This window comes from Brachionichthys hirsutus, chromosome 5 (genome assembly GCF_040956055.1).
Source record: "Brachionichthys hirsutus isolate HB-005 chromosome 5, CSIRO-AGI_Bhir_v1, whole genome shotgun sequence".
NCBI lineage: Eukaryota > Metazoa > Chordata > Actinopteri > Lophiiformes > Brachionichthyidae > Brachionichthys > Brachionichthys hirsutus.
In genome coordinates, this window is record NC_090901.1 from 5,095,087 (window position 1) to 5,116,312 (window position 21,226).

At 48.2% G+C, this 21,226-nt stretch overlaps 3 protein-coding genes across 3 annotated transcripts; 1 reads left to right on the forward strand and 2 right to left on the reverse strand.

Annotated features, from left to right (window-relative positions):
* Positions 1-50: 50 nt before the first annotated feature.
* Positions 51-3,765, reverse strand: best1 (bestrophin 1). Its single transcript, XM_068739937.1, has 9 exons — positions 3,614-3,765; positions 2,876-2,970; positions 2,554-2,787; positions 2,292-2,446; positions 1,861-1,938; positions 1,578-1,730; positions 1,374-1,454; positions 1,137-1,288; positions 51-1,062 (listed from the first exon to the last, which is right to left on the reverse strand). The coding sequence occupies exons 1-9, from the start codon at positions 3,763-3,765 to the stop codon at positions 51-53; spliced, it is 2,112 nt and encodes a 703-aa protein (XP_068596038.1).
* A 1,529-nt stretch (positions 3,766-5,294) lies between these two features.
* Positions 5,295-14,355, forward strand: rab3il1 (RAB3A interacting protein (rabin3)-like 1). The gene is given in 13 exon segments (XM_068739392.1): positions 5,295-5,494; positions 9,792-9,975; positions 10,101-10,196; positions 10,456-10,533; positions 10,637-10,873; positions 11,067-11,126; positions 11,128-11,175; positions 12,040-12,168; positions 12,248-12,360; positions 12,567-12,590; positions 12,904-13,003; positions 13,081-13,147; positions 13,278-14,355. Coding segments are annotated over 13 exon segments (1,431 nt in total). The 3' UTR covers positions 13,373-14,355.
* Positions 14,356-14,862: 507 nt separating this feature from the next.
* Positions 14,863-20,563, reverse strand: epx (eosinophil peroxidase). The gene is given in 18 exon segments (XM_068739466.1): positions 14,863-14,920; positions 15,038-15,134; positions 15,238-15,321; positions 15,454-15,618; positions 15,692-15,903; positions 15,988-16,225; positions 16,778-16,948; positions 17,037-17,327; positions 17,330-17,370; positions 17,372-17,534; positions 17,613-17,982; positions 18,570-18,804; positions 18,806-18,973; positions 19,060-19,192; positions 19,514-19,689; positions 19,766-19,862; positions 20,387-20,474; positions 20,546-20,563. Coding segments are annotated over 18 exon segments (2,805 nt in total).
* Positions 20,564-21,226: the final 663 nt, after the last annotated feature.

The following is a 21,226-nucleotide window of genomic DNA, read 5'->3' on the forward strand; positions in this document are numbered from 1 at the left end:
ATGAGTGTGAAATACTTTCAATTCTAAAATGATCTTCACACCTCCTTGTCTCATGGCTGTTCCCGCCCTCCCACCACCTTGTTGGCCCCACTGTCCACCAGAACACCCAGTAGGTCGCCCTCGGCCAATGAGATTCCTGAATCATTGGCTTCTTGCTGTGATAAGGTTGATGTTGAAATTGTGTTCGTATTATTGCTCAACCCGCTGTTGCTCGCTCTCACGTTGGCGCTGTAGGTTGCATGGTTACTACTGGGACCGGTACCGGTGCAGAGACTTCCTGTTGTGCCGGAGCTGTTGGTGCTTGTTCCGTTAATGCTGGTAGAGCTGCTGGTGGGATTACTGGGATTTCCTGGGGTAAAGGAGAACACCCTTTCTCCTCCATTACCTCCGGTGCGAGCGCTCGGGGGTCCAGGCTGGGTCTCAGCTGAGGAGAGGGGGTCCAGAGCAAGACTGGCAGGTGGAGGGCGGCGGGACAGTAGCCCGAGTCCAGGTCTGAGTTTAGATATTGGGCACAGTTCAGGCGGAGGGTCTGGAAAAGAGAAAGTAGGGCGACTCGGAACCTCTCCTTCCTCGCTCAGCCAGGGGAATGCCGAGGATGGCGGCGGGGGGAATTGGTTGGGGGTATCAGGGGGAAGTAACTGCGAGCCCGCCACTGGTGGAGCGAGGGAGCTGCAGCTGCGATTCCACTCATTCTGAGGTCGGCGGGACGGCCGAGGACGGGGCACAGTAGGGGGCACACAGTGGATTGGTGTTTGCGGACAACTGTAGAAACCCGACCTCTCGTACGGGGGCATGGTGGAGAAGGCGTAGTCTGCATCTCGCTCTTGGTGGGCTTGACTTGGAGTTGATGGCGCCTCTGGGTGCAGGTACAGAGGGAAACGGCTTAGCGGTGCTCCGGGGCGGCGGCGCAGCAGAGAGACCCGGGAAGACCGAGGAAAGTTAGGGGACTGGACGCCGAGAAGGCGACCCAGCCCTCCCATCAGCGGGGTGGAGTAGTTGGCTTCCTCGTGCTCCTTGATTTGCTCTAAATTGGACTGAAACTCCATCTCCTCCTTAGGAATGCTGGGTGAGAATAACAGATGGTGGCCGTGAGACAACTAGGAATTGTGCAACACAAAATAAAAGGCATGCCGAACCTGATATCGAGGGCTGAGCCCATGAAGGAGGGCTTGCGGTGGTCGGCACTGGCAGCGGTGTAGGGAGGCTGAGGTTCAGACTCATTCCAGTACATATCCCTCTCAACCAGTGGAAGGCTGTCGTACATCTCGTCCACAGACAGCAAGGACACCTGGGACAGAAGATGCAAGTGGAACCACACGGCCTCTGGGGTTGGTGGGGAAAAAGGCAACTCGCATTTCAGCTCGAGTCCAAACCTGCAAATTGCGATCGACGAGCCAGTTGGTTTCAAAGTCGTCGTCGTCTTCCCCGAAAGGATTTATGAGTTGTTCGGCCACCTGAGACCACAAACGGGGGGGGGGGGGGGGGGGGGGGAGAAAAAAAGACCCCACGCAGCTCAGAGAGGGACAGAGCCAAAGTAGAACCACACAGCGTCAGAACATGCGTCTGCTGTCCAGCACCTTCAGCCAACCCACGTAGAAGAAAAACTGCAGCAGGGTGAAAACAGGCAGGTAGAAGTCCACGTCGTGACCGGGGTACCCCTGAGCTGGATCCAAGAACTGACGGCCAATCAGACACGCCAGGAAGAAGCTGTAGACCGCCACCGTCACCACCTGGTTGAAGGACAGCAAGTGTCTCCTCTGAGACGTGGGATTGAACTACAAACTACCAGCACCCTATTTATTGCAAACTTTTCTCTGCAGATAAGACTTCTACAGTTCCAGCACAGTAAATGAGCCAAACCTGCGTGTAGACGAGGGGCAGGCTGATCCAGTCGTAACCATACAGCTTCATGCACTTTGCTCGTAAGCTATTCAATTCCTGGAGAGAGAAAACAGTTGGACAGGCAACACGGACTTAAAGTCAAAAAACACAGAGATTTTAAGGACCAAGTTTTGAACTAGCTCCATTTACTGCAACCGTAACACAACATTCAAACTGATCCACAATCCAGGATCTCTTCTGGATCATCACCAAAAATATAAGCATCTGTTCCAGGTAACATTCCAAACATTTCCTGAAAATGTCCTCCCTTTGATCCGTCTGTAACTTTTTGAGTTACGTTGCTAATTGTCAGACAGACGGATAACAAACAAAAGAAGCTCCTTGGCGGAGGTCGAATGAAGGTCTTCATGCTCGTCTGGCCTGCAGAGAGATGACACACGCAGGCCTACTGTGAGGATTGCAGTTAGTGCCACGTCGTTGTTGATGCGCCCCTCAGCACGAGCCCTCAGAGCCAGGCTCACGAACCACATGCATGGAACCCAGAACTTGTTGTGAGGGGAGGGCAAGTCCTCGAGGTGCCTCAGCTCCTCGGACGTCATCAAACCTGAGAAACACGCAGACGGCGGTTTGTTGCGTTGCGCTGATCCTAAACCAGCACAGCTTCTTTAGGACGCAGCCGGTCGTTTTTAGATGCATCAGCAGGAGTCCTACCTGCTTGCACCAGATGCTCCATGGTGGGGAACCTCTTGTAGACGGCAGTGCTGACGGAGCGGTAGATGAGCACGCCAGAGAGGTTGGCGTATCGCATCAGGGTCCGCCGTGTCAGTCTGGAGGCCTCGTCAGCTCCACGAACATGACCGCCCACTAATGCTGCCAAGCGGTCCGGCCAGGGGACGTTCTCAAATTGGCCCCACCAACGGGACACAACCAAGGTCACATAGAAACCTGGCAAGAAGTCAAGCATTCATTGCAGGAGCGTGGACTCGTCCGGCGTTTATTGCGAGCGTGTGGACGATGAGCAGCCTCAGCTCACCCAGCACAAACGACACGGGGATGAGCTCTGCATAGCGGTCGCAGTATATCGACAGCTTCTCGAACACCCGCCTCTGGTCGTCATCCAACACGAACCTGATGGTGGAAATAGGACATAGAAAATGAAAGTATTTAGAAGATGCAGCAACATAATGGTCCTGCTGTAACAAGATATTATGAGAATATAATGTAGAAGTCCCCCCAAACAATAATTTGTTTTCCTCTAAAACAATGTTTTGTTGTTGTTTTTTTACTTTAGCAACAGACAAACTTTTTGTACACATGATACTTCTCCTTGTGGCTTGTTGACGGGAAACTAAGAAAAAGATTCAGTCTGGCTCATCAGAATTTGCTTTGTTGTGGTGATGAGAACATTCATTTAAATGTGAAAAACAACTTATTAGAACACGAAAAAAGAATCTTGACAATGAGAAAAAGCAAGATTGATAATTACCATGGCAACAAGGCACAACATTTTTTTTGGGAGAAAGTCAATATAAGAAATGTGCTCAAACACAACAATTAATCTTTGACATAACTTCAACTTTAATCATCAGTTTATTTCTATAGTCAGTGGCGGTTGCTAAGACAATGAAGACAACAGCTATGATTAACACAAACATTAAAACGGCGTCAAACAGGTAGAGATCACCAACATTAGAAAGATTCCAAAACAGCTCCATTCATTCAGGACGGGGAGGATTACTTGGTGGAGTCACTGTGATTTCCTAAAGAGTACCGATAGACGACGCAGAAGGAGTAGTAGAGCAGCGTGAAGAGGAGGAGCTCTCTGTAGAGCAGCTTATAGATGCCTCCCCTCCATCGCAGGAGCAGGCCAAAGAAGGTCCCCAGGCCTGCGTCGGCAACCCTCCGAGAGTACGTGACTGTCATCGTGGCTGGGGAGTGGCACGAAGGAAACCAGTGGCCTCCTCTGGCATCTGATTCTCAGCGTCAGCGCCTCGCCTGGATCTCATGAGGCCGGGTGGATCACATCTGAAATGATGAAACAGCACAGGTAGTTGTGGGAAACATGTTCTCTCTGCTTGGATAAGTATAAAGATGCAAAGTCCCTCAAGATGATCCCCCCCCCCCCAAAAAAAAAAAATCATAATCATCCTTATTTTGTGCACGCCACTGCATCTGAGCAGAGATACAGCACACGATCAACTAGAACGAGCGCAGACCTCCGCCAAGCTCCTCGGCCCCCCCCCCTATATTGTGATTTACACTGAAAATGATTGTCCTACATTTATTTTATCTCTATTTTTAAATTCCTTAACCATGAAAACAAACCTTTATCGATTGGCTTCACATTTATATCATCATTAGTTTAGGAGTTATTCACTAAAAGCAACACTTTCAGTAATGCCGGTTTCTTCTGGATCTAGATCCGTAGCTTTTGGAGTCACACTTCTAATTCCACAGCGTTTTGGTAAAGGACAGCAGAACCAGAACCTCCTTGGCGGAGGCACTAATACAGACAGACTCAAACAGGCTGTAAAGCTGAGGCTGCTCACTCACCGCCATGTTGTAAATGTCTGTCCGTCTTCCTCGCCGTGGGTGGAGGTGTGTGGAGGCAGCTCTGTGGCGTCTGCTGCAGAGGTAGGAAAGAGAGCTCCCACACCTCCGGTCACTTGATGTGTTAATCTGCTTCAGCAACAAAGCTGCATTGTGAAGCCGGAAACCTGTTAATCTGAAGCAGCCACCGGTGGGTACTGGTTGAAGATATTGAGTTTAGGTTTTGGGAATGTGGCCAGCATCAGCAACGTTCCTAACCGCTGAGGCCGGGCACTTGTTTTTGTTTTTGTTTTTTTTGCACGTTCTCAAATCTTGTTGTCAACTGATTGTTCTCTTCAGCATCAAGTCAGTGTTTGGAAAACTGTTCGTCAGGTGAAAACTGTGTCACCACCCTCTGCTGGGAGAAATGCACACAGCCGGGCTCTGCCTGGCCCCCGGAGGTGAGGGATTAACCCTTCCTGTCTAACCAGGAGAGCAAAAGCGAGGCTGACGGCAGCCTGCCGAACTCTCAGTCCTCAGATTCTCAAAGCAAGATTTCTCCGAGTCTATGGTGGCGACCAGGAACACTTTGAACGCTTTGGGGAGTACCTTTGTGCGTCATCCCGGATGAGTGTAAGCCCTACCAGATTTATTATACAGTCATGATACTAGAGAGCTCAGAGAAAGGAATTCCTACAATGTGCCTACCTGCAGAGAACGCAGCAGGACTTCCTCTAGCTCTGCAATAATCAGAGCAGGAAGAAGCAAGGTGAGTTATAGTTTAAACAAAGTAGAGGTCACAGCTCGTCCTCTCTGACTGCTGGAACACCTAAAAGCTTTCTTCCCTACGTTTAAGGTGTTTAACACCCATAAACGGCTGGAATCCTCAAACCATCGAGCTGTTTCCACTGGATCAGTGACAAATGGACGCTTTTGAGGGAATCCACAGAGTCCGGATTTCCTCTTCTCCACCAGCAACAGTCTGCCCAGGATACGAAGTCCTCAAACCAGGCCCATCAGGAATAGCGGTATACTCCTCGGCTGTATTTTTTGGCACGCCGGATGTCCTGGGACTTGGACAGTCCAGGAGGAAAGCGGAGGAGGAAGTTTGTGTTGTTGGCCGGTAAGAGTCCAAATCCGAAGCAGTTGTTAGCAAGAAATAGGAGTCGGATTTCACCTGCGTGGAGCCAACATGATGGCCAAAAACTCCACAGGTAGTGTTACAGACAGGCATCAGCAACCACAGCGGTGGTTTTCAGCCTGTGGGCCTACTGCAGTGAGATTAATGTTAATCTTTAATAGAGTACAAAGAGAGCTAACAGGAAATGAGAGAAGAGAGAGGGACTGGGGGAGATGAGCCCCAAGGCCCTGATTCTTAAATAATGAGTTGAGCATGATGATGATGAATATATTTATTAGATAGAATGTTAGAGTACAAGTACAGTCACACAGTAGCATGTATTACAGTACAAATAACGTCAAACATCCTGTCTAAGAGGAGCATTTCAAAAAAGCCCTTGCGGGCTTGTTTCCGTTGAAAGTCCTTCGTACATAAATCATCCACAAAAAACAATACAAATAAAAATAAATCCAATATTAAATTACGCAATTGATGCAACGTAACATTAGAAAGACAAAAATAAAATGTTATTACACCGCCAGTGCAAACTAACAATTAATCTAAAATAAATTACACCACTGATGCGAAATGACAATAAATAACTTACATAAATTACAATAAATTACTAAAGCAATTAATACGTGCAACATAGGTGGACAAAAAAAAAGGAGGGGGGGTTTGACCCGGAGAGAGTCGTGATGACTATCTCCGTTTCTGTCCCCCTAAAAGGTGTATTTTTAGGGCCTTTTTGAAGGAGGCCAAAGAGGTGCATGTTTTGAGGGCGGGAGTCAAACCGTTCCACCCTTGGGTGGCCGTATTGTAAAAAGATGATTTACCCATGTTAGTCCTATAGGAGGGGGTAATCAGGTTGTTGTTTGAGCTCCCTCTAGTGTTGTGGCTGTGGGTGTCACTAAATCTGTGGAGGTGTTCCGTCAGGTATGCAGGGATTGAGGGGACTGAGGGCAGAGCTGCATTGACTATTTTAAATGCCAATCCCATTTTGAGTTGTTTAACCCTGTCTTCTACCCTGAGCCATTTTAGGCTAGCAAAATGTCCAGGAAGAAGGTGGGTCATGGGCCCCAGATTGAGGAGTAGCCGAATCAGTTTGTTTTGGGAGGTTTGGAGCCTGGTTTTCAGGGACATTTTGATGTTTGAATACCAGGAGGTGCTAGCATAGTCAAAGAGGGGCTGAACGAGGGCTGCAGCAAGCGTCCGGAGAGCACTTTTGTTGACAAAAGCAGACATTCTGCCCAAAAATCTTGTTCTCTGATTGACTTTTTTGATCACCTTAGTTGCCATACTATCGCCAGACAGGTATTTGTCAAGAACACAGCCCAAATAGGTAATCTCTTCTTTGCTGGAGATGACTGTATTATCGACTGTGACCTTGAAATCATTAACATTTATCTCACGCAGAGAGTGTTTAGACCCAAAAAGAATCGATTCGGTTTTACCAAGATGTAGTGACAGTTTGTTATCAGTAAGCCAAGTACGGATTCTGGTGAGCTCAGAGCTGAGAGCCTCCTCAACCTGCACTTTGTCCTCTCCCGAAATCAGGAGTGCTGAGTCATCAGCAAACAGGAACAATTTGCAGTTACAGGCAGCATTCATGTCGTTAATGTATAGGAGGAACAGTAACGGTCCTAGAATGCTGCCTTGAGGAACCCCGCAGCTTACCGGGAGGGACGAGGACAAGGTTCCGTTTATGTCAACCATTTGTTCTCGTCCCTCAAGGTACGATTTCATCCAGTTTGTTGATGTGCTATCAAAACCAATCGCCCCTAGTTTATTCAATAGGATTGAATGGTTGACCGTGTCAAAGGCCTTCTGGAGGTCCAGCATAACCATGCCGCAATACTTGCCCGAGTCTACTTCACGCTTAATGTAGTCGGTCAGATATATGAGGCACGTGTCAGTGGAGTGGGATGTTCTGAAGCCTGATTGGAATTCAAAGAGCAGGCTATGCTCGGCGAGGTAGCGGTTGATTTGCTCCTGGATTATTCTCTCCATAACCTTTGAGATGGAACAAAGGATGGAAACAGGGCGGTAGTTGCCAGGTTCTAATTTGTTTCCTTTTTTATACAGAGGGATAACCCGTGCCGTCTTGAATTCCTGTGGGACGTGGCACTGATTGATGGATAAATTTATCAGATGGGTTACCACGGGGGCGATAGAGACAGCTGCGTCTCTGAGCATGATTTAAACCGATAGAGAAATTATACTTGAAGATATAAAAAGGAGATTCTGACTCACATGTCACACACGGAATCTTAACCCCTGTCCTCTTAAAAGGTTTTATTATCTCAGTATTAGGCTTACATGTTATATTCATAAACATTACACTAACGTGAATAGGAAATGGGTCTAAAAGGGGGGTTCATCGTGTTTAAGGATACTGTTGGTTTTAGTATTTGAAGTTGAAGTTTATTGAAGAACTCTTGGAATAATGTAGAAAACTGTTACACTTTACCGGCTAACCATATGAGATTATCTGGTTATAAAAGATAAACCTGTTAGTATAAGTTTACTCAGCTACAATATTTTACTTTTGTTAGTACATGTAGCCAATATGAATATTTAAATTATTCATGCAAAAATATCAATCAGCTATTATATTATAATTTGTAATAAAGTAAATAAAGCGATCCCCATAGCACAGCTGCAGTATTTACATGAAAGCAAACTCATCAATATTACCTCCTTAATAGAGGTCGGCCTGTCTGTCCTTTTAAATCACGATTCATGTCCTGAGAAAATAAAGAAATAAAGAAAAGGAAACTATCAATTCCCATGAAAATTTTATGGGATCCATTCTGGCTCGAGATCAATTCCGGCACTACATTAAATTCCTGCTTAGATAAATCCGTTTTGCAGAGAATATTATGTGATTCTGAACTGGGCCGTTAAAGAATGATGACTTTTACTAGAGTAAGACTTTCAAAGACTTTTTATACTGCAGTAAAAAGGTGTGCTACTGGAGTGGTGAGGTTCTGTAGTGGTTCTGGTCTGATTGGGTGCAGTCAGGGCGACGAGGTACTGGGAGTGGGTGGAGGATACTGGGAAGGGAGTGGGGTGTCATGTGACCAGTGAGAAGAAGATAAACCCTTCTTCTTCTTCATCATCTGGTTCTAAGAACAGTGAGGAAACCTGCACGACGTGATCTGAACGCCGGACACTCTTAAACCGAGTCGGCGTTGCAACTTTTGGGTTTTTATTTTGGGACTCGCTGTTGTCGTTTGTCTACGTCAGCGTCCGCATTCCTCCGCCGACCGCGGACAGAAGCCGGCTGTGATTAGTTAACCCCGGTTAGTGCGGTAAAGGTACTTCTTTAATTAACAGCTGGTGGAGACCGGAGGGGAGACGCGGACAGACAGTCGGACCGGGCGGGACTCCGACGGGGTAAGGGCGGATACTGGTTGGAGAGTTATTCCTATTATAAGTTATACGCTTAAAAAAAACAACTGTAAATGAACAACAACCAGTTTTCTAAAAATAGTTAACGATAGTACTTTACAACCCAGTGGAAAAAAACACAACAATGATGATGCGGTATCAGAGAATAAACCGCGAGCGATTTACGTACTTTGCATTTATTGTGTTGACCAAATATCTTGAGAGGCGCAGCTCTCGTTTCATTTGTCGCTAAAGAGAATATATATGTTGATGTTATTTTTGTCTGTTATTCTATTGTGTGTCGTGTTGTTGTTATTTTTCATTTGACTGAAGCTCATCTGTTGCATTTGCTCAGCTCCTGTATGGCATTCTTTGTTAATAAAGTTTGTTGTAATCGGACCCCAGGCAGTCCAGGTGTGTCGCTGCTGGGCTGTCCGCGTCGCGCCTGGTGAAAATTCATTTGTTGACGAAAGTCAGAAATAGGATACTTATATTTTTACTCTTATGTCAAAAGGTCCTCATGACACACATATAAATGTGTAGCAGTGCACATTTCATTAACATAGCTGGGCTAATTAAATTAGCGTAATGCAGATATATTGTTGTTATTGACTGATGACGTGAACTACAGTACTGTATATTCAAAATATCGAAAAACTTAGAAATATAATCTTAATGTTGATAGTTATAGCTATAGTGATGCCCTGTAAAACCCCATAAAGCAGCACTGAATATGTTGGAACTGAATATTTGATTTAAATGATGATTTTGTATACATCGCCCAGTTCTACATGAAAATATGGGCTACTGCCATCAGTTGTTTTCGTTGCTCATTAATAATCCCGTTAATAACATAACACCACAGCACAGCAATAACGGTACTAATTATATTTGCTCCTTTGTTAAGGTTGGTAGATCTGGATCCAGAGCCGGAGTTCAGGGGGGAGGTAGGAGGCCAGGCTGGGCCCACCTCAGGCCGAGACCATGGGAGCCTTTCTCGGCTTCGGAGCTCCTCGCTGGAGATTAAAGAGAAAGAAATCCGAGAAAAGGGCTCCGAGATCCTTAGGGACCAGCTGGATGCTGCAAAGAAGGTGTTGTAACCTACTTAATGCTGACATACAATCGCACACAGAGCTTTGTGTGACCTGAAAAATGTTGACAATGCAAAATGTCCTTCCTTCTTAAATGCGGTTTTGACATTTCTGGTAAATCTCAGGAACTGAAACTCAAGGACAAGGAGTGTGAGCGCCTATCGCAGGTCCGGAACCAGCTGGAACAGGAGCTGGAGGAGCTGACTGCCTGTTTATTTGAGGTAAGCGGCATCTTCTCTGGGGATGTTCTTAAAGAGAAGTTTGAGCGGAGAAGAGTCGACAGCCCTGAAAGAAGCCCCTCAGAAAACAAATGGATCTATGTGAAACTCAAAACACACTTATTATAACAGCTTTGTAAAGTTACAATTCATACCAGGTTAGTCATTCACGTCAATGAATAATTAGGAACACGATCCTCTTTTTTTAGAACTACAGTAACAAGAGTCCTTCGTGCTCATGATTCGATCTGTGTCACAACAGGAAGCTCACAAGATGGTGCACGACGCCAACGTCAAACAAGCAGTGGCAGAGAAACAGCTGAAGGAGGCGCAAGGAAAGGTGTGTGACGCTTTTAGTCTGGGTCTGTGTGATCCACTGGATCAACAGAAAGGGCAGAAATACAGTTTCTGCCTCCTGAACTCGTTCCCCGTCCGACTCCTAGATCGACGTCTTGCAAGCAGAGGTGACGGCGCTCAAGGCTCTCGTGTTGACGTCGACGCCTTCCTCCCCGAATCGGCAGCTACACCCACAGCTGCAGTCCTCGGGAACCAGGGCAGCAGGCAAACATGCCGGGGGACACAACCGCAACAGGAGCACAAGCGGTGCACCTTCGTCCTCACTCGGCAAGCCGGCGTCATCCTCAGTCTCCGTTCAGCACGCGGCCAAAGAGGACAGAGAGGTAACCCGAATAAAGTTAGTCTCTCCTCCTTCCAACTTGATTATGTGACGTTTGGCCCGACCCCTCGTTCGTGTGTCTCGCCGATAGTCTCTCTATCTTTGAGCTGTGCCCTCTCTCCTTTTCTTCTCTCGGTACTAAAAGCTCCTCATTTGTTATTCTTCCTCTCAGTCTCTGGTGTCTCTCCCTCTCTCAGCCTGCCGTTCCTGCTCTCCTCTCTCTGATACTCTTCTCGGTCCCTGGTCGTTCTGTCAGTGACCTTTGACCTTTACTGTCAGGAGGGCCGAGGGACCGATGGCAGACAGGTAACTGCATGCCTTTGACTAGGAGATTTAACTGCTGCCGGGTGTTGTCATATGCGATGAGATGCGCATATCCCCCCCCCCCCCCCGGTGTGACCGTAAGGACAGCAATGTGGGTCTCGACTGTTTTGGTGCAACCTGAAACACTTTCTAGGAAATATGGAGAAGATATCCGTGGTTACCCGAGACTACTACTACTGTACTTTCGGCTTGTTCTCCACTTCACGCTGTCCTTTGCATCGTCCTCCCCAACACCAGCCACTCTCCTGTCCTCCCTCACTACGTCCATGCGTCTTCTCCCGGGTCGTCCTCTAGCCCTGTTCCCTGGTAGCTCCATCCTCAGCATCCTTCTACCGATATAGTCCCCGTCTCTCCTCTGGACATGTCCAAACCATCAAAGTCTGGTCTCTCTGAGTTTGTCTCCAAAACGTCTAACCTTCTCTGTCCCTCTTGTCTAATTTCTAATCCTGTCCAACCTGGTCACTCCCAAGGAGAACCTCAGCATCTTCATCTCCTCCACTTCTAGCTCCGCCTCCTGTCTGTTCCTCAGAGCCACTGTCTCTAAGTCGTCCATCATGTCTTGTAGACCTTTTACCTACGTCTATTCCTTGCAACGTCACTGTCCCCCCTGGTACCTTCTCATTTACACAGACGTTCTCTGCTTTACTCCTGCTCACCTTCTTTCCCAACACAAGTCGGTTCTTAACCAGTCTATTGATGCCAAATATTGAATGGTAATTTGTGTGGGGAGTTCCAACTGCTTAAAGTCGTTAAAGTCATTCCGTCTCACACTAGAAGGCTTCTGAAGCGCTGCGGCTGTTGACGCGTTAAACGGACTCCTTATTAAGGACGGTCCTGTGCTTGCAGATGGACTCTGTTCTGTACGCAGAATTCTTAATGTGGAAGGAGAATCCTTGTCTGGAGCGCTCCTCTGCCTTCCTGAGTCGGATCTACAGAGAGGACGTCGGACCCTGCCTCTCCTTCACCAGATCTGAGGTCAGCCTCTCGCCACTCCCACTGCATGTGCTTTATTTCCCTCTCCGAGATTAACGCCATTGGTTACTGTCCTCCACAGCTGTCCCAGCTGGTACAGAGCGCAGTGGAAAACAACTCTCTGACCATCGAGCCTGTGGCCATGTCGGCGCTACCGATGGTTAAAGCCACAGCCGTGGAACGCGGCAGCCCCAAGTGAGTTATCGCCATCACATGGGAACTCTCATTCTGTTCTCGCTTCCACCATTCACGGCTAAACAATGCTCAAGTCAATGAAAATCCACTCTTACCCAATTTCAGTTTGTTTACGATCATCCCTGGAGGTTTTACGCATCCCGGGGGGGGGGGGGGGGGGTAATCATTTCTATTCACCATCTGATTGAAACATCTTTTTCTTCCAGTGGCTTTAGGGCAGCAATAGAGACGTAAGTCCTATCAGGAACCAATCGCGTGTTCAGATTTCCACTAACACAAATGAATGCAGCATGAAATGAGATCTGCCTGTCCAGGTGTCTGAAAACATGCCTTCAAGCAATGATCTGCATGTGTGTGTGTGTGTAAATGAAGCCGCAAACCTTTGCCTCCTCCGCTGATTAACTTCCTGCGATGGTTGTGTGTCGTCAGTTGTTCAACGCCAGGATTCATTTTTCACTCTGCGCCTCAGATGCAACGCGCGTTCGGTGTTCGCTGTGCTGAAACGCATCTCGTCGCTGACGGCCGACGCTTCTCTGTTTGCAGAAAGTGCGCTTTGAGCGGCATGGCGCGCCTCTGCAGACACCGCATCAAACTTGGCGACAAGGGAAGCTACTACTACATCTCTCCTTCCAGCCGAGCGCGGGTAACCATAACTTTATCTGCCTTGCGTTTCCGACAGTGCACGCTCCCGTTACATGTGATCGCGTTTCATCTTTCCAGGTAACGGCTGTTTGCAATTTTTTGACTTATGTCCGCTACATCCAGCAGGGCCTGGTGAGGCAAGACGGTAAGCTAGCACTACAACAAGAGTTTGTATTCTTTATTAGCATGGAAATCTCATTCACACGGACTTGCTTCTCCTACGAAAGGCTTCCATCGGGCGACCGACATGTTTCTGTTATTGTCTCTTTGTCCAGAGGAGCAGATGTTCTGGGAGGTGATGCGTCTCCGCAGAGAGATGACTGTGGCCAAGTTAGGTTTCTACGCCAGCGACCAGGGCTGGAGGAACTAAAGGGCAGCACGATCCCAGGACCGGGATTATTTACGGTCCCGGGGAGGGTTAAACTGTGGTTTTGGTAGCAGAGGTTTGTACTGAAGTCAACCAAAAAGGGAACGTGCCACTTTTATGCAATGAGAATGAAGAATTAAACCGGCACAGCGAGAAAGGAGTCAAAACAGGATGTACTGCAGTAATACCTCCAGTAATTCCCTGCACTGGTGAGGAGAACGGCATCTTGCTCTGAACCTCCCGGGTGGAGTGCATGTGATTACACGCGCTAACACAATGGAATACGTATCATGTTTTAGGCGTTAGCCTGAGGAAAAGACGAGAACAGTGGAGGATGGACGCGGTCGAGACGTTAGCTGTCTCTTACCTCAAGTATTACATTGGTATCAAATATCTATAGCTCCATTGTGAAACTGAAAACATTAATTTAGTTTCTTCCGAACTTGCGTTTATGTCTTGATTTCAAAATATTGCTCACTTGTCACACGTCGAGATGAGGCGTTCCTCTCCCACCGGCTGCGTTCCTGTGCTGCCTGCCACAGAAAACCCTGGGTCAAACCGTTTTTTCAAAGGAACAGCCTCGCATTAGGGACACAGATATGCATGCATACTGGTAATTCAGTAGTCATGACACGCACTTTCGATATAGTGAAACTTTTACAGTAAGATGAACAAAGACACGTGAACAAGCTTTAATGCAAACTGATTGTAATATGTACAACTTTAATTTTTGCACATCTGCTCGTACAGTAAAAGCCATAAATTACTTTCCATGAATGAAGTACACAGCCATATAATGTCCATTTGCTATACCTCATTGTATAGCTTAATTATTACTATTATTAACAGCCGATTTAAAGTGAAGTGGTCTTTTGAAGATAAATATGAAGGATATCTTGCTAGAAAGTGCAATACGTTTTTCTTAGCTTCCTACAGTTAGTGTACTGATAATGAATTGTCTTCCAGTGTGCACACTCCATTAAAGATTACATGACCTGTGCGCTGTGTTTGCTTTGTAGATCTTTGAGTAAAACTTGACAATAAAAAAAAAAATGGATTAGCAGGTTTGACTTGGATGTCAAGTCTCTGTGGCCTTTTCAAAAATATGAGTCTGACGTTTGGGGACAATGAGTCACCATTGTAATCCTTTTATTACGCAGGGAACGGACTGCAGATGACACACAGACTCTTATTTCTGTCAGGGCATGACGCTGATTTTTCTTTCGATCGAGGTCACTGACAGGAGACGCCTTTTCCCCCGTGAGACACACACGGTTGTGTAACAGGTTTGAGGCTCAGGCAGACGGATCAGATCCCGCTCAGACGGACTTCACGGTCAGATCCGTTTCAGGAGCAGACATTCCAACTAGATCTCGGTTTCCGGATTGAAAGGACTTTTAAAAGCTCGTTATTTGTTTATATGGCACCTTATGCGAAAAAGCTGACAACAGCAATATAGTTTTCAAATAAATAAATACCAACGTTTTTTTCTTTTAACTTTTCACCTGGCAACATCCAGCACTGACTAACTCCTCTTTCCTGGGGAAACATCTGCAAGAGAGATATTTTCTTTATTAAGTTTTGAAATCTTGGGATGTACAATGATTACAGAATCATCTTGGCACTGCAGTCAAAGGTCATTGTTCAGTGAAGACTGTCCAGGTTTACCTGCGATAGCAGAGCATCAGCAGCAGCAGAGCGACCACCCCCCCGGCCACGAGGACCACCGCAGTAGCCACGGAGACGGCAGACAGATGCGAGGGTTCTGGATCAGCAGGCAGACACACAAATCAAGGACGCTTATAATATTCATTCATAATAGTAGTAAAAGTGTTTTTCACCTCATTTCATCAAACAATCAAACCGACCTGAGCAAACGAAGGAACCTGGTGTGTTGAAGCACGCCAGGCCCGGTGGGCAGAGAGAAAGCTGCTCCTCGCATTCATTAATATCTACAACAAATCAATGAGGCTCATGATTTCTGACATTCAGGACCGACTATCATCAAGTGATGTGAAGATATGAGAGGATACAAAAGTGGAGACTAAACCGATGAAAAATGGAAAAGCGTTATGGTGTGTTACCTTGACACGTAGGGGGGGCGGGGCTCCACTGATGGCTGCTTGGATCACAGTGGACAGACGACGATCCCAGCAGCTTGAAGCCGGAGTGACACGCGTACAGAATGTCAGCGTTGCAGAGCTGCAGGTATCCCCACTGAATCCTGGGTATCGGACCACAGCTGGGGTCTGGAAGAGAGTTCAGACTGCTCCATACAGATGTGTAAAACACAACAGGCTCCATTTATGTCTTCTTCCTCACCTGTGGTTGGTTCTTTCCACGGGGCGAGGTCAAGGCGGGAGATCAGCGGGTCAGAGCAAGCCAGCATGTCCTCCGACCTCTCGGTGCGTGAAAACGGGTCAGCGGGGACGTGAGTGATGTGGCTGTTGTCGCAGATGATGCGGGACAGAGAGACGGACTGGAGGTGTCTCCTCTGGGTGCTGGTGAAGACTCCGTCCCTCTCCCACCAAAACCTCCAACCAACCAGACAGAGGCGGACTTAGATTTCTCTTCTCGCGTCGTAATGGTCACACTTTCACAGCAACATGTCGTCATACTTGTCTCCGTCTCTCAACGCTCTGAACTGTCTTGACAGCAAGCAGGAGAGAAGCGGCCCGACTCGACCGCCGGGCAGGGGGGCCTCGGATATGGCCCCCACCCAAACATCAATGTTGTGAGGTGTCCCGTATAGAAGCTGGAATTTTTCAGCCAGAGTGAAATTATTGAGGATTTCAGCCAGTTCTGATGTGGTGGTGGGAACGGACAGGCTGCAGTAGCTTCTCCATGAGCCATATCCTGATGGAGGGAGATGAGACAGGTAGGGGGGGGGGGGGGGGGGGTGTCAGATTCATGTCCTTGAGAGACGTCTATAGTGATCAGCTTTAGGAGGAGGTTCAGATGTCTCCAAAGGAGCTGCTAACAAGACGCCACTGACGTGAGATCTCTCTGTAAGCATCTTAAAGGAAACAGATTATTGTTATTTTATTTTAACGCCCTCTTGGCCGACAAGCCTATCATGCTTCATTAAGTTCTATTTCCTATGTTGCGCCATCGAGGGCTGTGCCACACCACAGGGAAGCAAGGCACCAAGAAGAAACCTTCAGTGTTCTGAGGAGAGCGTGCAGCGGATTTATTTGTGCTCCTTGTTTCACCCCCTTTCATCCAACCATAATTCTAATGTTGAAATATCTGTCTCTGGAAAATGCTCCATTAAATGTCCCTGTGCTCTGGCATGCTCAAATCGCCCATTATCCTAACAAAGAGGAGTCTAGAGCAAATATGGTATATAATAAACTGACACTGCTGACAGTGAGTACACACTGATACTATCCTGTGCCAAGCTGGTACCTCGCAGGCCGTGATCCCGGCCCCTCTGGAGGTTGAGGGCCCCGAGATCTAGGGGCAGCCCTCCCTGGGCCTGAAACAACCTTTCCGTCAGCTCCTCCACCATCATCTGACCTGGAGTCTGCAGCTTGGCCGGAGACAGCAGCAGACCCCGCAGCACTGGGTCTATACCTCCTGGTGTTCCGGGAGGACGGGCGACAGGAGCAGTGAGAGTGTTGCCTCTCGCACGAGTGTTGTGCTTCACATTATTATTGTTATTTACCCTCCTGTACAACCCTCCATGAAGCAAACAGCGAATGATGCAGAGGCAGCGGGGGGTGTTGGGAATTAGCGGTGTATCCCGGCCCCAGTCTGCTCACCACGGGCTGCACGGTGACATGGGCGAAACGAAAGGCAGCCGCCGCAAAGATGTTGGCGATGCTGGGATCCACCTCAGGATCGTAGCCCTCGTAGGGAGGCATCAGACGAGACATGGCGTCGCCACCAAGGACCCGCGGTAGGTAGCGCTCCCATGTGAGGATCTGGAACGTTAAAGCAAGCCGGTCAGAGTGTTGGGAATGCTCTTATAGGAGAAGGCGAATGGGTGCCGGACGGAAAACCTGATGAATTGCTCCAATGAGCTTGCGAGCCTCCTGATAGAGGGTGTCAGGGCTCCAGTGAGGGTTGAGCAGGTGCAGCTCTTTCACCAGGCGGTTGTGCTCTCTCAGAAAGAGCGTGTGCAGCGCAATCATTCCCAGATGCTCATTAGCTCTGGAATCACCTGTGGAGACTGAGCGATGAACAATGGCTCCACTGAAGCCTGCAGAGATCTCATACCTCATTGCAGGGAGTCACTCACCAGCCTGAAAGCAGGACGAGCTGTTGTCCTGCCGTTGGGATCTGTCTATTGTGGCCCCTGAGGCCGTGGCGTTTCGGGGGCCGCAGGGATCCAGGTGAGCCTGAAGCCGTGGCAGGTACGGCATGTAAGGCAGCCCCTGGTCGGTGTGCTGGGAGTTGAGGGCCGTTGAGCCCAGAGGAGAGGAGTGGTTTCTCAGAACCGAGGCCAGACTGGCAGAGCTGCCGTACACCATACTGGCATCCACGAAGGAGGTGATTGCATTGAGCTGCTCACGGTGGCGATGAGACAGTCCTCCAGGAACACAGCTGGGAGCAGAGCGGAAGAACGGCATGCAACTCTGGATGTTGTAGCGAGGATCGGACGGAGGGATCTGAGGAGAGTTATCATTTATGAGACGGGGCTCTCGTAAAGGAAGGAGCTTAATGAGAAAACGATTAACAACAGGAAACACATGGGAAGACTATATATGAAGATATACTGCAGTATAGACGTGATTAATCCTGTACAATCTAGAATGATGACGGAGATGAATATTTGGTGCAAGAGATTTTGTTGTTTTGATTCCTGCCACTACAAAAAATATAAAAACCTGCATTGTAGTATTTATTTACCACAAATGAGAGGCTCTTTTGTTTTTTAGATTGGATCTCTGCTTGGTTCGGTGGTTAATTCGCTGGTTGTTTAATCATTAGCACAGCCTAGCCCTGCCTGCACTTTGTAGATGATAGTATTTATAAGATCACTCTGCCTCCTTCCAAGTCCTTCAATCGTGTTTTAAGACGATATAAAAATGTCTTGGAAGCAAAGCTTAGCGGTAAAGAATTTTAAAGTTCTCATTTACCATCCAGAAGATCAGTGTGCGGGTGTTGAGCGTTGTGTGTGTGGAGCAGCAAATAGGATATGTGCTGTAGACGGGAAAACAAAGCAGAGTGGGACGCAGGTGATGCTGGGCTGCACCTGTATGGGGAAGCAGGGCGTGTCCCGACTGCAAGTGTGGGAGCAGTCTGCCCCCGTCCTGAAGGCAGCCGTGCTGGGGCTCTGAGGGGTCTGCACCACGTCGTGATCTATCCACTGACCCCACTCCACTAGCAGGTGGGACAGAGTGGAATCCAGAGAGATGTTGTAGTTGTGAGTGAACAGCACCTCTTGGGACACCAGCCGGACCTGCAGATTGGAATACTGATGAGATGGCTGATGAGAGAGAGACAGAGAGCTGCTAAGGGACTCTTACTGGAGGAAGAGAGGCATTGTGGTAGGTGCGCTCCGGGTCCCACCCTCTGGGCGTCCCCCACGCGTCCTCGTACTCTGGAGGCAGCCAGCGGGAATACGGAATGTTTGCAGCCCCCCACCTGGGGTGCTGTCTAGAAAGGACAAGAAGAGAGAGGCTTGGCCAAACCACAGAATCGACTTGAACAAGCGGAGCCCATCGTGCCACACAAGCACTAACTTGTTGTTGCACTCTCCGGTGATGGATCTGTAGCGCTCAAACAGACAGCCAGAGCCGCAGACGGGTCTCTGAAGCTCGGCTGAGCAACCCGTCACCTGCAGCAGGTTCTCCATGTCTCCTTCACTCAGTAGCTCTTGGAGAACAACGGGGAACACAACACAGAAAAGCCAGGCTGGTTTAAACCCAATTCATTACCTCCTGGTAGTGTTCACACGTCATCCACAGAGCGAGGAAGAACGAGAAACGGAGAGGAGGAAACGGCAAAAATAAAAGCAAATAAAGTAACACAAACTGGGGAAGCGACGGTTAAGGAATTCGGGATGTAGTTGGGCTGTTTGAGGCTCCTCTGGCGGGATAATAAAAAAAAACTGGATCACGATATTAAACGTCATATTTTAATTAGGCCTGGGTAAATGTTTGTTAGACGTAGCTGTGCTGTGCTTCTACTCCGTACCGTGAGGGCCGGGCTGCTCCATCGTGTGAGTGTACACCATCTCTCTGATCAGCTCCACTGTGTTGTCCAGCAGCTCTGCGGCCCAGATCTGAGTCCTGGTCGTGGCTTCGACCTGTTTGAACTGAGCCAGCAGGTCGCTGGGTCTCAGGGCGCCTTCGGACAGAGACGTCTTCACCCTGTGACGTTACAGCGGTTGCGTGCGTCAGCATCAGCGCACGACCTGATGGAGCTGGAGGAAGAGTAAAGTCTTACCTTTCACTCGTTCGGGCGTAAGCAGCATCCGTCAGTTGGATTGCCCTCTGAAGAGCCTCCTTCACAAACATAGATCCCAAATATGAAGTCCCTGAAACTATCGCAAAGGAAAGCTTAGATCCGCTCAGCCGGGTCCCGCAGCATGTTGCCTCGTGGGTGATAATTCAATTCAATTCGTTTTTATTTCTATAGCGCCAGGTCGTAACACAGAGTTATCTCAAGCCACTTTACAGGAGACAGAAGGGAAAGACAGAAGCCAACTTGTCCCACAAGAGCAAGCAGTTTGACGACGAAGGCAAGGAAAACTTCCTTTAACAGGCAGAAATCTTGGACAGAACCTAGTGGGCGGCCATTTGTCTTGACCAGCTGGGTTGAGAAATAGAGAAAGAGAGAGAAGTAGAAAGACAGAGAGACAGTGACAGGTAGGAGAGTCAAAATTCACAACATAGAGCTGCCCTATAAAACTATGAATGCTAATGCAAGTGTGTTGGCGGCAATTCAGAAAACTGCCAACACACAAGCAATAAGGATATCTGATTCGACAGCCACAGGTCCAGGTTCTGCAGTGCCGTGGAGAGACTGAGACGAACAGAGCGAGACATAATCGAGCCGACGTCCTACCTGAGGTGCCGTCGGAGTGTCTGCTCAGTGAAGCCTGCTCAGGGAAGGACAGCAGGACAAGAGCCAGTCCAAGAAGACAGCTGGACACCTGAAACCGGAACCCGTCGGACGGCACGTTATTCTGTGAATTTACTTCAAATAAATGAAGCAGAAACTCACCATGAGTGCCGTGTCCATCTACGATGTTAAGACCCCGTGCAGACAGCTTTAGAGAACTAATCATAGTGTCTCAGACTCATCTTGAGAGACAACCGATTTGCTTGTGTTGGGACCAGCCATTTATACACCGGCAGCAGGGCCAGCAGGTCCAGCAGGTATGTGCAGAATCCCCTTATCTGACGTCCTGGTGACAGAAACAGACATCAAACACTGAGCGGACTCAAACGGAGAGCCTCTTAAATCAAATTTATTTCTGCCCTCCAAGCCCATGATGAAAAGCCCGTCTCTCTCTGGGATCATTTCAATTAAATGAAACTATTCCCCCCCATCCATTGAAGAGCAGAGGACTGATAGACGAGGCGCAGGCGGCTGAGATCTGACCATCCCAAGCAACGTTAGCAGGCGAGTGAAGACTGATGAAGAGGCGAGGGTGAGGATGACGCATTCAGGTGAGACAGAAAGGTCACAGATGAATCCCTTTAGAAGTTGTGACTCAAGAGTCCATTTCCCTCAGCTGCTTCCCTTTGATGATCCAGGTGCGTGATACCATCAAACGAGTCATCGTTCCCCATTTCATTACGTTGTTATTAACATTATCTCGGTTGCCCCACATTACCCATAATCCCCCCCCGATGACCTGAAATGTAGAAAATTATTGTTTTCAAAGATATGAACCAGTGT